Source organism: Glandiceps talaboti, chromosome 19 (genome assembly GCF_964340395.1).
Source record: "Glandiceps talaboti chromosome 19, keGlaTala1.1, whole genome shotgun sequence".
NCBI classification, from domain to species: Eukaryota; Metazoa; Hemichordata; class Enteropneusta; family Spengelidae; genus Glandiceps; species Glandiceps talaboti.
In genome coordinates, this window is record NC_135567.1 from 2,714,411 (window position 1) to 2,727,702 (window position 13,292).

Consider the following 13,292-nt stretch of genomic DNA (forward strand, 5'->3'; position numbering starts at 1 on the left):
TCAAGTGAGAAGAAGTCACTATTCTTTGCTGGACCTGCATGTCGCAGTTTGGGTGTGGTTGGACGACGTAATTTAAATATAATTGAAATGTATTTTCCGTTTTTATTTTCTTGTAGAACCGTTCGTTTGTACCTTCGTTCGTTCATGATTCAATTGTCAGTAACACAATGAATAGTAATTAAAGACTTTGAACATACAACAACGTGTCTCTGAAGTAGCTAGCTTGAGTGATCAGACAGGGTGACAGAGGTAGGACTGGTAGATCCTACAAAGTTCTTAGATATTCGTCAACCGTGAGCAGCTACGTGAAAGGATATCAGTAACCGCAGCATGGCAACGAATGGTGGAGCCACCAAGTCAACAGAAGTGGTCCATTCACATATGGCTACCAATATGGAGGGTTCATCAAGTGGTTCAGCTACAGACCCACCCGAAGAGGCTACAGAAATGGAAACGCTAGCAGCCAGTACCCTCATCGAGCCAGAAGGTAAGCAATTTCAGCTTTATCATTTAAAAAGATCAGCTATTGCTTACCGTGGTCATATGACTAGAATATATGCAGATATTGAAACCTTGATGAAGTTTTCTACCTCATTTGATGATATACAAATTAAACGCTCTGCTTTGGATGGAATATTTAATTCGTATAAAGAAACGTGCACCGAAATTCAGCTTCTCCTCCCAGCATCGGAAATGGAAAAGATTTACGGGGAACTTGAAGTGGAAATTAATAGGAAAGAAAAGCTGGATCTACGTATTAGAAATTGGATGTTAGATAGAGGTCTGTTTACTTTAGAAGAGAAGTCAAAGAAAACCACAGATTCTGAACATTCAATAGAGAATATTAGTGGTATTGGGTTTCCTTTAGAGAGAAAACATACTACTTTGGATCCTACAGCCTCAAGTTATATTCCCGAAATTGAAAAACCAATTCCGAGACCAGTCTCTAGAGAAGTATGTATGGTCAGTGGTCGTCGGTCGAATTACGGTGATAGTGAAAAGTCTGTTACCAGTTCAATGGCGAGTCGAGCCTCGAGGAAAGCGAAAACGAAACTTATGATAGCTAAACTTGAATTGGAACACATGGCACGTGAAGAAGAATTAAAATGTCAACTGAAAGAGTTACAACTCCGAGAAGAAAGAGAAAGGCGTGAAACAGAATTAAAAATTCTAGCCGCTCACAAAAGAGTAAAACAAGCAGAAATGGAAGCTCAATTGATAGAAGAAGAAGAATTATGGTCGGACGAAGATTCGTTGATAGTAGAAAATAGATTCGACAAAATAAGTAGATACTTCCAGTCATGCGAACCTCAACAACCACCTGTTAAATTAAATCAACCCGTACTACAACCAACACCTGCACCTGTTGAGTTAGCGAGACCTGTGTGTGACGATGGTGACAAGCGAACAACAGAGCTGGGTCAACCGACAGTACATCCGGGTAATCTCCAATCAGATCCTATTCGATCGTGTTCGGCGAGTGCAAATGCAAGTGATGATAGTGAACATTCTGTTACTGCGCAGCAGATGCGACAATTGTTAGAACGTCAACAGAATATCATGGAATACGTCATTAAAAATCAACATGATACAACTAAAGCCATTGCACAAAATTTAAGTATGCCAAAACACGAGTTTTTGTACTTTGACGGTAATCCAGTGATGTATCCTATATTTGTCAAACACTTTGAAGTTAACATCGAACAAAGAGTGCAAGATGACAATGCCAGACTCGCATACCTAATTCAATATTGCACTGGACCAGCCAAGGAAGCAATTAGAAACTGTGTTATACTTCCTCCAAACAAGGGTTATAAAGAAGCAAAAAGTATACTTCACAAAAACTTTGGTCAGAAACATATCATAGTACGTGCGACAATAGATAAAGTGGTACATGGTTCTCAAATCAAGGCCTCAGAAAGTGAAAAGTTGTTGCAGTTAGCACGTGACATGAACAATTGTCACTTGAGTTCTGAGCAGATGAATTACAGAGCCGACATAAACTCCATGGATACACTTGAGAAAATTGTAAAACGTCTTCCACCTTACTTACAAGCTGACTGGGCTAAGGAAGCAGGAAGATCAGTAACCATGGGAGTGGAACCTGAATTTATTCACTTAACCCGTTTTCTGGAAAATAGAGCAGCCATAGCCAACACAAGGTTTGGTAAACTGGTTGGGTCAAGACCAGATGGGGACAGAGAATCGAAGGTCAAATCTAGAAATAAGTATGTGAACTCATCAGCGAAGGTCACCACATTGTCTACACAAGGGACTGATGCAAATGGTAATGAGAGTGCTGACAAAAGGACAGTGACCTCAAGTATTGACAAACCAAAGGTCAAAGGTGACTCAGGACATGGTTGTTTGTATTGCAGAGCTAGTCACAAGTTGGAAAGATGTTGGAAGTTTGCCCGAAAGTCGTATAAAGAGAAAAGGGACTTTATCAGAGAACACAAACTGTGTGACTGTTGTCTGGAAGCAAGCCCTCCTCATTTTGCAAGGAATTGTAAAAGTGGTCGTTTTTGTCCAGTGACTGATTGTGGAAAACGTCACCATCCTCTGTTGCATCTAACCGCATCTCAGTTATCCAGTTTCAATGACAAGTACAAGAATCCAGAAGGCCAGCCAGAAGCAGTTGTTAAGTCACCAACTTCAAATATTTCTACTTCAACTTCAAGTTCAAGTCGACCTCCTGACACAGACTATGCTAATGGGGGTGGAGGGACAGCTCGTTGTGGTGCAGTAAAGACAAATAAACCAAGGGTTAGTCTTCAAGTTATCCCAGTGAAAGTTGGTGGAATAGATGGTGGTGGACCAATGGTTGAAACTTATGCCTTTTTGGACAATGGTTCGGATACAACTATTTGCCTCAATAGTCTCGTGGACAAATTGGGGTTGATGGGTAAACCGATTAACTACACCTTATCAACGTTAAATGCCGAAAAGGTACAGAAGGGACGAGAAGTTCAACTTGATGTCAAGTGTCTACATGGTGCTCAAGGTGTTCGCTTAGATAAAGTATGGACTACAGACAATCTCCCTATAACAGGAAGTAGTATTCCGAACTCTAGAGACGCAAGGGAATGGTCTCACTTAAAGGGCATTGAACTGCCCGAACTTGACAACAAAGAAGTAACTATCCTGATTGGTAATGATGTACCTGAAGCTCATTGGGTCCTCGAAGAAAGACTAGGTCAGAGAAAGCAACCATATGCTGTACGTACTTTGCTAGGATGGACTCTGATTGGACCGATGGGTGGAATTAAAGATAATGATGCAAACATCAATTTCATTAATATTGACCAAGCCCTAAACTGTGATGTACCAATTCAGTGTTCAGAATCAATTTCATCCCAGTTATATCGTATGTACAATGCTGAATTTAACGAATCTTTAATTGATACGAAGGAATGCATGTCATTAGAAGACCGCAGAGCCAAGGCAATTATGGATAATTCAGTTTGTATTCGGAATGGTCATTACCAGCTGGCACTTCCGTGGCGATATGACAATCCATGCTTATCTAATAACAAGTCTGTTGCAGTGAAGAGACTAAATCTACTTAAACAACGTTTGGCAAGAGATCTAGTACTCCACGATAAGTACAAGTCGACAATTGAAGACTACATAGTTCAAGGTCATGCTAGGAGGGTACCAGATGATGAACACGTGACTGATAAGCCTGTATGGTATTTGCCCCACCATCCAGTATTTAATCCACAGAAACCTGATAAAACTAGAGTGGTGTTTGATTGTGCTGCCACATATAGAGGTACATCACTGAATGGTCAACTTTTACAAGGACCCGATCTAAGTAACTCACTGGTTGGAGTTCTTCTCCGCTTTCGACAGGAACCCGTTGCCTTGGTAGCAGACATCAAGCAGATGTTTCACCAAGTACGAGTTGACCCTAAAGACTGGAATGTATTTAGATTTCTCTGGTGCCCGAATGGTGATTTATCCAAACAACCTGTTGATTATCAAATGGTAGTACATCTTTTTGGCGCCACTTCGTCTCCAAGTTGTGCTTCATATGCCCTCAAGAAGACAGCAGATGACAACAGAAGTGACTTTGAGCCTAGAGTGATAGATACCGTTTACAGAAATTTCTATGTAGACGATTGTTTGAAATCTGTTCCAACAGACGGAGAAGCTACGAGTTTGGTAAATCAACTCTCGGAATTGTTGGAAAGAGGCGGATTTCATTTAACCAAATGGATCTCAAATAGTAGACAAGTACTGGCATCCATTCCAGCAAAGGAACGAGCACCATCAGTGATGAATATGGATTTAGAAGAATTGCCTGTAGACAGAGCCCTTGGTGTCCAGTGGAATATAGAAAACGACACCTTTAATTTCAGGATTGGTAACAAGTTAAAGGAAGAAACAAGAAGAGGTATATTGTCCTGCGTAGCATCAGTGTATGACCCACTTGGCTTCGCTTCTCCATTTATCCTGCCAGCAAAGTGTATACTACAAGAGTTATGTAGACTTGAATGTGGATGGGATGACGACATTCCTGAACAACAACTAACAGCATGGCGGGAATGGCGAAGTAAGCTGGAAATTCTGAAAGATATGGAAATACCAAGATGTTACAAACCAGTAGGATTTGGTAAAATACAGCGAGTGGAACTTCACCACTTCTCTGATGCATCAATGGAAGGATATGGAGTCGTTTCATATATTCGTCTTGTCAACGACAAGGACAACATACACTGTTGCTTGGTAATGGGAAAATCCAGAGTTGCACCTCTCAAGACGATGACAATACCCAGGTTAGAGCTTGCGGCTGCAACAGTGTCCGTAAAAGTCAACAAACAAATTCAAGAAGAACTTCAGCTTCCAATACACCAAGTGTTGTTTTGGACGGATTCCACCATAGTGTTGCAGTACATCCACAATTCATCCAGGAGATTCCAGACATTTGTCTCCAATCGTCTGCAGATAATCCATGATGCCTCTACAACTGGTCAGTGGTATCATGTCCCTTCAGAGCAGAACCCAGCTGATTATGCCTCAAGAGGTATCCAGTTGGGGAAAGTCAACATTGATTCAAAGGAAACATGGTTTGCAGGCCCAGAGTTCCTGTGGAAACCGAAATGTGATTGGCCAAGCCAACCAGCTGACTTACCAGAGATTCCAGGCAATGACAAGGAATTGAGAAGGAAGGCTCAAGTATGTACTACACTTCACACTAGCAGCAGTAGAGACGATGTTCTAGACATGCTACTACATCGTTACTCCTCGTGGTATAAATTGCAGAAGTCGATCGCTTGGCTTCTTCGTTTCAAAGTCTACATGTCTTCATGCTTTGGGAAGAATAACATTGCAGTGCAGAAAGGACCATTGACTGTACATGAACTTTCCAAAACTACAGAAGAAATTGTAAGGATAGTGCAGAAATGTATATTTCCAAAGGAAATGGAGTCTAGTTGGAAAACAAGTGCAACCCCAGACAGTGAAGGATATTGCAGTCCTCTTCGCAAACTCAGTCCAGTGCTGAGAGAGGGTATCCTGTGTGTTGGAGGGAGACTCGACAATGCAGCAATGAGTGATGCATTTAAACATCCTATCATCTTGCCTCACAACCATCTAATTACAGAATTGTTGGTGCGACATTATCATGAGCAAGAAGGCCATGTTGGAGCTAACCACGTGTTGTCAGTCATACGACGTAAATTCTGGATAGTTCGAGGACTCGCTACAGTTAGGAGAGTTATAGGAAGGTGTATAATATGTAAGCGTTGGAATTCACATCCTGGGAAACAAGTAATGGCACCCCTGCCCGAAGCTAGAGTTACCCCAGGAGACCCGCCATTCACATCAGTAGGCGTCGACTATTTTGGTCCCCTCATTGTCAAGTGGAGAAGAGGAACTACCAAACGGTATGGTTGTGTGTTTACCTGTCTTGCGATCCGTGCAGTACATATAGAAGTGGCACATAGTCTATCTACTGATTCCTTCATCCAAGCAGTTTGGCGTTTTGTGAGTAGACGAGGACCACCAAGGGAACTTTTCAGTGATAATGGTACAAACTTTCGTGGAGCTGAGTTTGAAGTGAAGCAGGCTCTAGAGAATTGGAATCAAGAGCGAATAATTGACAATCTAAGACGGAAACACATCCAATGGCACTTCAATCCACCAGCTGCAAGTCATGCAGGCGGCGTGTGGGAGAGGATGATCCGTTCGATCAGGAAAATCCTGCGATCTTTACTTGGTAACAAATTGGTCGATGATGAAACCTTGCTCACATTTCTTACAGAAGCTGAGAAAATTCTGAATGATCGTCCACTTGTTCGTTCATCTGATGATCCTGCTGACTTAGAACCCCTCACTCCAAATTCACTATTGTTACTACGCCCGAACACGTGTACTTCACCAAGTGACGTTATGGATCCAGCTGTGAGCAATGAACGAAGATGGCAAGTTCAACACCTTGTAGATCTCTTTTGGAAGCGATGGATGCACGAGTATTTGCCTACACTCCAAGAGAGGCAAAAGTGGTTACAACCAAAACGAAATCTATGTGTAGGAGACCTTATCCTGATAATGGACGAAAGTGCAACTCGTGGACATTGGCAGAAAGGGATTGTGGAACAGACCTATCCAGATCGTTATGGTGTAATCAGACAAGTTCTTGTGAAAACTGCTACTGGACGACTCCGTAGAGACGTCAGAAAGCTGTGTTTGTTGGAGGGTGCTTTGGAGCCAGGCAGTGCTTTGAATAATCACAAAACACTTGGACACTGTAGTCAGAACGCCCCAAGGCGTAGCTTTAGATTGCACAAAAATTGAATCATATATGAACCAAACGGAGTATGTGAAAGAATTGATATTCAAACTTAATTTAATTGAATACTGTAATGCCACAGTGATTGGTACAAAAAAAAGAATTACTGATCAAAATTATGTGTATTATGATTGTATTATGCTTGTATATTTGTACTAATGGAATTCTTATTTATTGCAGACCTAGCACTGGTTTAATTGTGGAAAAGACTCCTTGGATAGTGCGCCTTTTGGGGCCGGTATGTAAGTGCTGCTCTGATTGGCTAGATTTACGTACACCTGTACGGTAGTATTATTCAAATTGGCCGTGTTGGTCTGTACCTTCATGAGATTTGCATAGTTTAGTTTAGTTTTTGCTCCGAGTCGTTGGTGGGAGGTCTTTATAGCCAACAGCAGCGGCCATGTACTTTGTCCCCTGAAGACGCTACTGTCTAAGGTGAGTTTTTTTTTTTGTTCCATTAAATTTCAAGTGAGAAGAAGTCACTATTCTTTGCTGGACCTGCATGTCGCAGTTTGGGTGTGGTTGGACGACGTAATTTAAATATAATTGAAATGTATTTTCCGTTTTTATTTTCTTGTAGAACCGTTCGTTTGTACCTTCGTTCGTTCATGATTCAATTGTCAGTAACACACTGAATAGTAATTAAAGACTTTGAACATACAACAACGTGTCTCTGAAGTAGCTAGCTTGAGTGATCAGACAGGGTGACAGAGGTAGGACTGGTAGATCCTACACATACATACATACATACATACATGTATGTATGTTGTGTATGTGTAATAATAATGTTCTTATATAGTGCTTTCCCACTCCATGCTCAAAGTGCTTTAATTATTACCCCTGGCTCGGAAACGGCACAGCGGCCCTTTAGTCTTCCTCAACTCCCTGGGGAGCATACAATCCATTGCAGCCATTTAAGCGCATAGGATTAAAGCCTTCACATTGCAACCTACATCCTACCAGGTCCCCAGTTATACAGCTGGTTTGACTGAGGCACAGTCATGGTTCAAATCTTGCCCAAGGACTTTAGCCACTCAAAAATAAACAGCAGGCAGCAACGGGGCTCGAACCTGCAATCTGTAGATTTCAAGCCACGCTAACCATTCACCCATCATGACTCCACAAAGTGTGTTTGTATATATGTGTGAGTATGGGGGGGGGGCATGGAAAAAAAAAAGTACTTGCAGGGGGGGGGGGCATCAATTTTTCCCAAGTTTTTGTGGGGGGGGGCCTTGAAAAAAATACACAAGGAAAAGTGGAAATCCTCCGGGTCCCCCTTGAAGTAAAATCTGGACACTCCCTTATGTACTTTATTACATGTATTTACTTGAAAATAATGAAACAATACATATATTTTGCATACATTTGATAATGGACAGATTAAAGGAAAATAAAAAAAAAATTGGAATCGTATGGGACCTATCAATGAGTATCATGACACACATTGGGGAAATAATCAATACAATGCACAAAAATTGCAGCCAAAAAAGTTGCATTCTTGCATTTATTTCAAATGGAAGTTTCCTGAAAAACAATTGTATTTGTAAATTCTGGTTCGATTTGTCGGCAAAAGTAATGCTTTCTGCTCGTTACATGTCCCAAATAACTTTGACCTTCACACAACGCAATTGTTTTTGTACTTTGATGGCCATAAAACTTGGTTTGTGCAAACAAATCACCAGTTTATTATTAGATCTAGAGCCCATGCCATCACGATGTCACACACAATAAAGATTTTACTATTTGCACAAATCGTCTACATATTCTCATCAAGCGATGACACATTTACAGATTTGCAATATGTGGTGGAAAGATCTCGAAAACACTGGTTAGAAACACGTGTATTTGTTTATATACTTACATCTGACATGGCTGGGTCACGTTCCGATCCTGGGCCGGCCGGGCATAGGTCACCGAGCTAGGTCACCGCATAAATTACTTCTGCGCATGCTCATTACATGTGGTTGTCAGGTGATCGATTCTGAACGTTTTGAATCATGGCGGGTCATACATATTCTGCCGTGGGGTCAACTCAAACTTTATCGCTCAGAAACAACGCCGGAAGATGAATTTTCATACAATTCACGTCATGTATCCTTTTTACACTTGTACTAGAGTAGTTTTGTGTAAGTATTTAATGTGCATCGAAATAATGTAAAAGCATTCAGTTGCAGACCAAGTAACTTTAATCACAAAGTATTTTAATTCACCTGGTGTTAATGGTGGCGCAGACTTCACTAGAGGGGCTTTTCCCTGTAGATTTGTCACTACCGCTAACCACACGTCCTGTGACACTGGAGTTGCAAAGCTGTTTGAAATGAGCAAACTTTTAAAGTACATGCTGACACGTCAGTTCTTCTCTTGAATTGAGTCACTGCATCAATGTAGAACTGGTCCGCTCCTACATGTGAACATGGAAGTATAACGTTGGTTGTACTTCCATGATGTGAACAAGCCTCACCGAGCCAGCCATACAAATACAAAAATACAATGAACGGCAATCACTGTGGCATCTGTTTTGAGTGCAGCCCATACGCAGTTCAGAGGCTAAAGGCATGTTCATATTGCTTTTTTCGTGTTTTTTTTCTCCGGCGTAAATAGGTGAGAACGATTAGTAAACAGAGGGGATCAGCTGTATGTGTTCACACATGGAATGTGACACCATTATCCGCCGGCGTAAACGATAAGTTCAACGATAAGTGCGTAGTGCGATCACTGTAAACAACATGAGTTGTAGAGACTGCCTTGTGTTTTTTATTGCTGTATACGTTCATGCGTTCGAGAAAAAAGCGAAGACGTCTTTTCATGCATGTTAACAGTTTCACTCGTCGTCGTGTCGTGATGCCCAGTTTAACTTTTATTTCGACAAGCCACGCAACACGCTCGACGTTGACATGTCGACCAACGTGAATTCATGTGTTTTGTATTCGTACAAATTCTGAATTCAGTCACACCAGTTGTTACCTCTTTCGCTGTTGTTGACCATGGGTGTATTACTATTAGCGAGGGACATGTTGTATGCTCTGTGACGATTGATAAACTTGATTCGAATGGTGACTTCTGCAGCCAACAGGAAGTGATTTCGTTTACAGTCATCGCACTAATTTCCCGGACAGCAACTTTATAACGATGTTGCCAGCTAATTAGTGAGCAATATTGAGAGTTCACCGAGACACATGCCTTTCGTTGTTATGGCGGCAAATTTGCACTTCCGTGTGTGATCTGTGCACTGCACTGTGTGCATGTCTGTTACTGTACATGTAACAATATCAGTATGTATCAAATCTCGTATCGTCTTTACTTTAATTTATTTGAACTGAACAATCTTCAGAGGAATTAGTGTGGCGTAGACATTCACTGGTAAAAAAGTCAAAAATGATTCACGCAATACTCAACTTCCAAACACTTACGGCACTGGTGAAATGACCCAATATATGTTATCAATTTCACTTCGCACATCAGTCGTCTGCTATGAAATATTTCAGTAAACCAAACGAAAAAAAAAATCCTACCGAACACTAATTGTACGTAATTACGTGATGTTGAGAACTAGCTGCATTTATTCTGCACATTAATATTACGTGACGCCATCTGACTTGCACATGTAAAACGGGACGGGTTACCCCAGTCACCCCATTACTGTTCCGAGTACATTCACATTCAGTCTCAGTAAAAAAAACTTCAAGATGGAAATATCGTAAAATTAAAACCCAAGGACAAGTACCTAAAACGTGGACATCAATAGCAACTTTTACACAAACCATATATTCACAGATACATGTACCTCCAATGCTCACAGCGTTTGAACTTTTATGGCTGTGATGCATGTCGGCCAAAATGTACCGTTAAAACTTATAATCGAGAGTTAATACAAAGGAAATCCACAAAATCTGAAGAGAATATTTACGCAAATTACGGTGCTATCTCGGCAATAACTTCTTTGAAAGCAGTTTCCGTAAATACGGTGGCGAAGACATCGTGTGCTAAACATAAGGTATCTTTTCAGATAACGAAAACGTGTTAAATTTTGGGCAATACGGTGGTTGAAATAGCAAATTAACGAGTCTTGTTCTCCTAATAATATTTCGCGTAAGTTTGGCTCTGCAATTCGACGGTTAGGAAAACCTAAAAGTAGCAACATTTTGAAACGGCGTTTTCAGTGTGACCTCGGCCATTTGCGTTACCGTTGGAGAAATTGTAGCGATTGCTTCCAGTCAAACATCGGAACGGAAAAAGGTACAAAAACAGAGGAAAGAACCCCAAAATCATAGTACACGCTAACAATATTTATGATTCATTGCCGACTTCGATGTTTTTTTTTATATACATTGGTGGTTCTGAAGAAAGATTAGCAAGCTTACCAAAGTGTGATAGTAAAGTTGAGTATATATGAATACAAATATGTTTATGTCAACTTATAACCAGTACATGAAATGGTTTCTTCCGGACAAAGTTTTATGACTTCACCCATGGTGCTACACACCACTGTTCTAATAAACAAGAAAGGCCTAAGTACACGGCGACATCAGTTTACAATATAAACATGTGGCTCGGTAATTGTCGATCGAACTCAGATATTGCGCACTAATTAGCTGGCAACATCGGTATTTTGCTGTCCGGGAAATTAGTGCGATGACTGTAATACACCGATTGAGTGCGCTTACACCGGCGTAAAGCGTTCACACCTACAACTTAGTACAAGCTAATCCTTTCCTCCGGAGAATCTGCGGAGCTGAATCGACCAAAACCTCCGCAGTAAAATAATCCACAGATTCTCCGGAGTCGACCATTCACACACGCAAATTACCTCCAGAGTTAATTTAAGTCACTGATTCTCCGGAGGATAGGTCCTAGTGTGAACGGAGTATTATATAAGTGAAGATACTTTGTGAATATCATACCTTTCCGACAAACTGAAATCCAGTGTTGTGATCGTTAGTAATTTGAATTCGTTTACACATTACATCAAAATTTTGTCAAGTAACAACAAATTGATAAGCATCTAAACTTTTGTACGATTTCAGTTGTGAGTGAGTGTACAGACTCAGCTTGGTAATGAAGTATGCATAGATGTCAGCATAGGTTACCTCTGGCCACAACTTTGGCTAATTGCAGTCGAATTAGGACTTCAAAAACGTGTAAGGGTACGATTTTAGTTCACAAATGTGTAATTTTTCAAGATAGTATTGCTTTTAGTAGGTGTTTAGGTTTTCCAAGTACTTTGAGTAGCGTAGTAGTTGAACTCCAGCCAGAGGCGCAGCTAACAATGTTTTTTGTTTACCCGCCACTGTTCATTCTTGCCACTCAATAAGGCGCTGCCCGGGTTGCTAGGTAACGGATGATGTACATACATAGTATCTATTGAATAACATTCAAAAAATGTATGTAAATGTGCCTAGCAACTAGACCACACCCATAGCAACTCGGATGACTGCTTGTTTCTATTTTGTATTACTTTCCAATAGAATGTCTTCGGCATTACACTTTTCCAGAATTTTCAAATTAACATTGAATGTGTAATTCCATTTGGCCAGATAAAATCGGCCATATGCTTAAAAACATCAGTTTACTGATTTGTAGTGACAGTAGAAAATTAGAAACAATACAAAAACATAGATTATTAATTGAAGGATGGAAATCAAATTTGGAAATTACCCTTATTTCTAATTCCTTTATTGAAGTGTATATTTAAAAAATAACAATGGACAATGCTCCAATACATCAAAATCAGGTCGCTCACACATTGGGCATTTGGCTAAACGCTCAAGCAGGCACTCAATGTATCGAAGTAATATCCACACCCACATACTTGCCAGCATTCAACCCACCGTAATTCCGTGTTAGTAAAATCAAGGAACGCATCGAACGTCCTTCACTTTCTCAACTGGCTTACGAACACCTACCATTTGTTATATACACCACGACCGAAGATCACAGCCACAGACACTCGAGCATTCTACAACGTAAGAGGATACATTTTCGTGTGACGATACATAGTTTTACAAATATATTATCAAAAAATTGAGAACAATCTAATACATTAAAAACGATGGAGTCGTTAATTTACATATGTATTTATACAGTTACATGTAAATGTTGCATAGTTGGTTGATACGGAAATCTGTGGAAGTCAAGTTGTAAAATATTTTATGCTACAATCAAGTCTTTTCTGTCTAGGGGGGTGTAATGGGAAATGTGACGAAATAATATACAATATAATGTGTAATCTCGCAAAACAAAATAGAAAATGGTGCGTAAATTATTTTGTCGCAAAATATCACTTGACGATATCATTTATGCTATGATTGATAGTGTTCACACTTCTTTATTTTATGACGCAAAGAGAAATACTAGTGATCTATGTAAGTTAATGTAAGTTGTGCGATATTACATAGAGTTTGAATCATCACCATATGCCTTCAAAATAATCAAAAAATGTTGTGTTGCGATTCTGACTTTCAAGTACACCTCTAGTAAATCGCACACGTGTGGTTTG

General features: G+C 40.3%; 1 protein-coding gene across 1 annotated transcript; it reads left to right on the top strand.

Annotated features, from left to right (window-relative positions):
• Positions 1-330: 330 nt before the first annotated feature.
• Positions 331-6,801, top strand: LOC144450360 (uncharacterized). Its single transcript, XM_078140963.1, has one exon. The coding sequence runs from the start codon at positions 331-333 to the stop codon at positions 6,799-6,801; it is 6,471 nt and encodes a 2,156-aa protein (XP_077997089.1).
• Positions 6,802-13,292: the final 6,491 nt, after the last annotated feature.

Coding starts and splice junctions, on each gene's coding strand:
- LOC144450360 (XM_078140963.1), top strand. CDS start 331: ATGGCAACGAATGGTGGAGCCACCAAGTCAACAGAAGTGGTCCATTCA.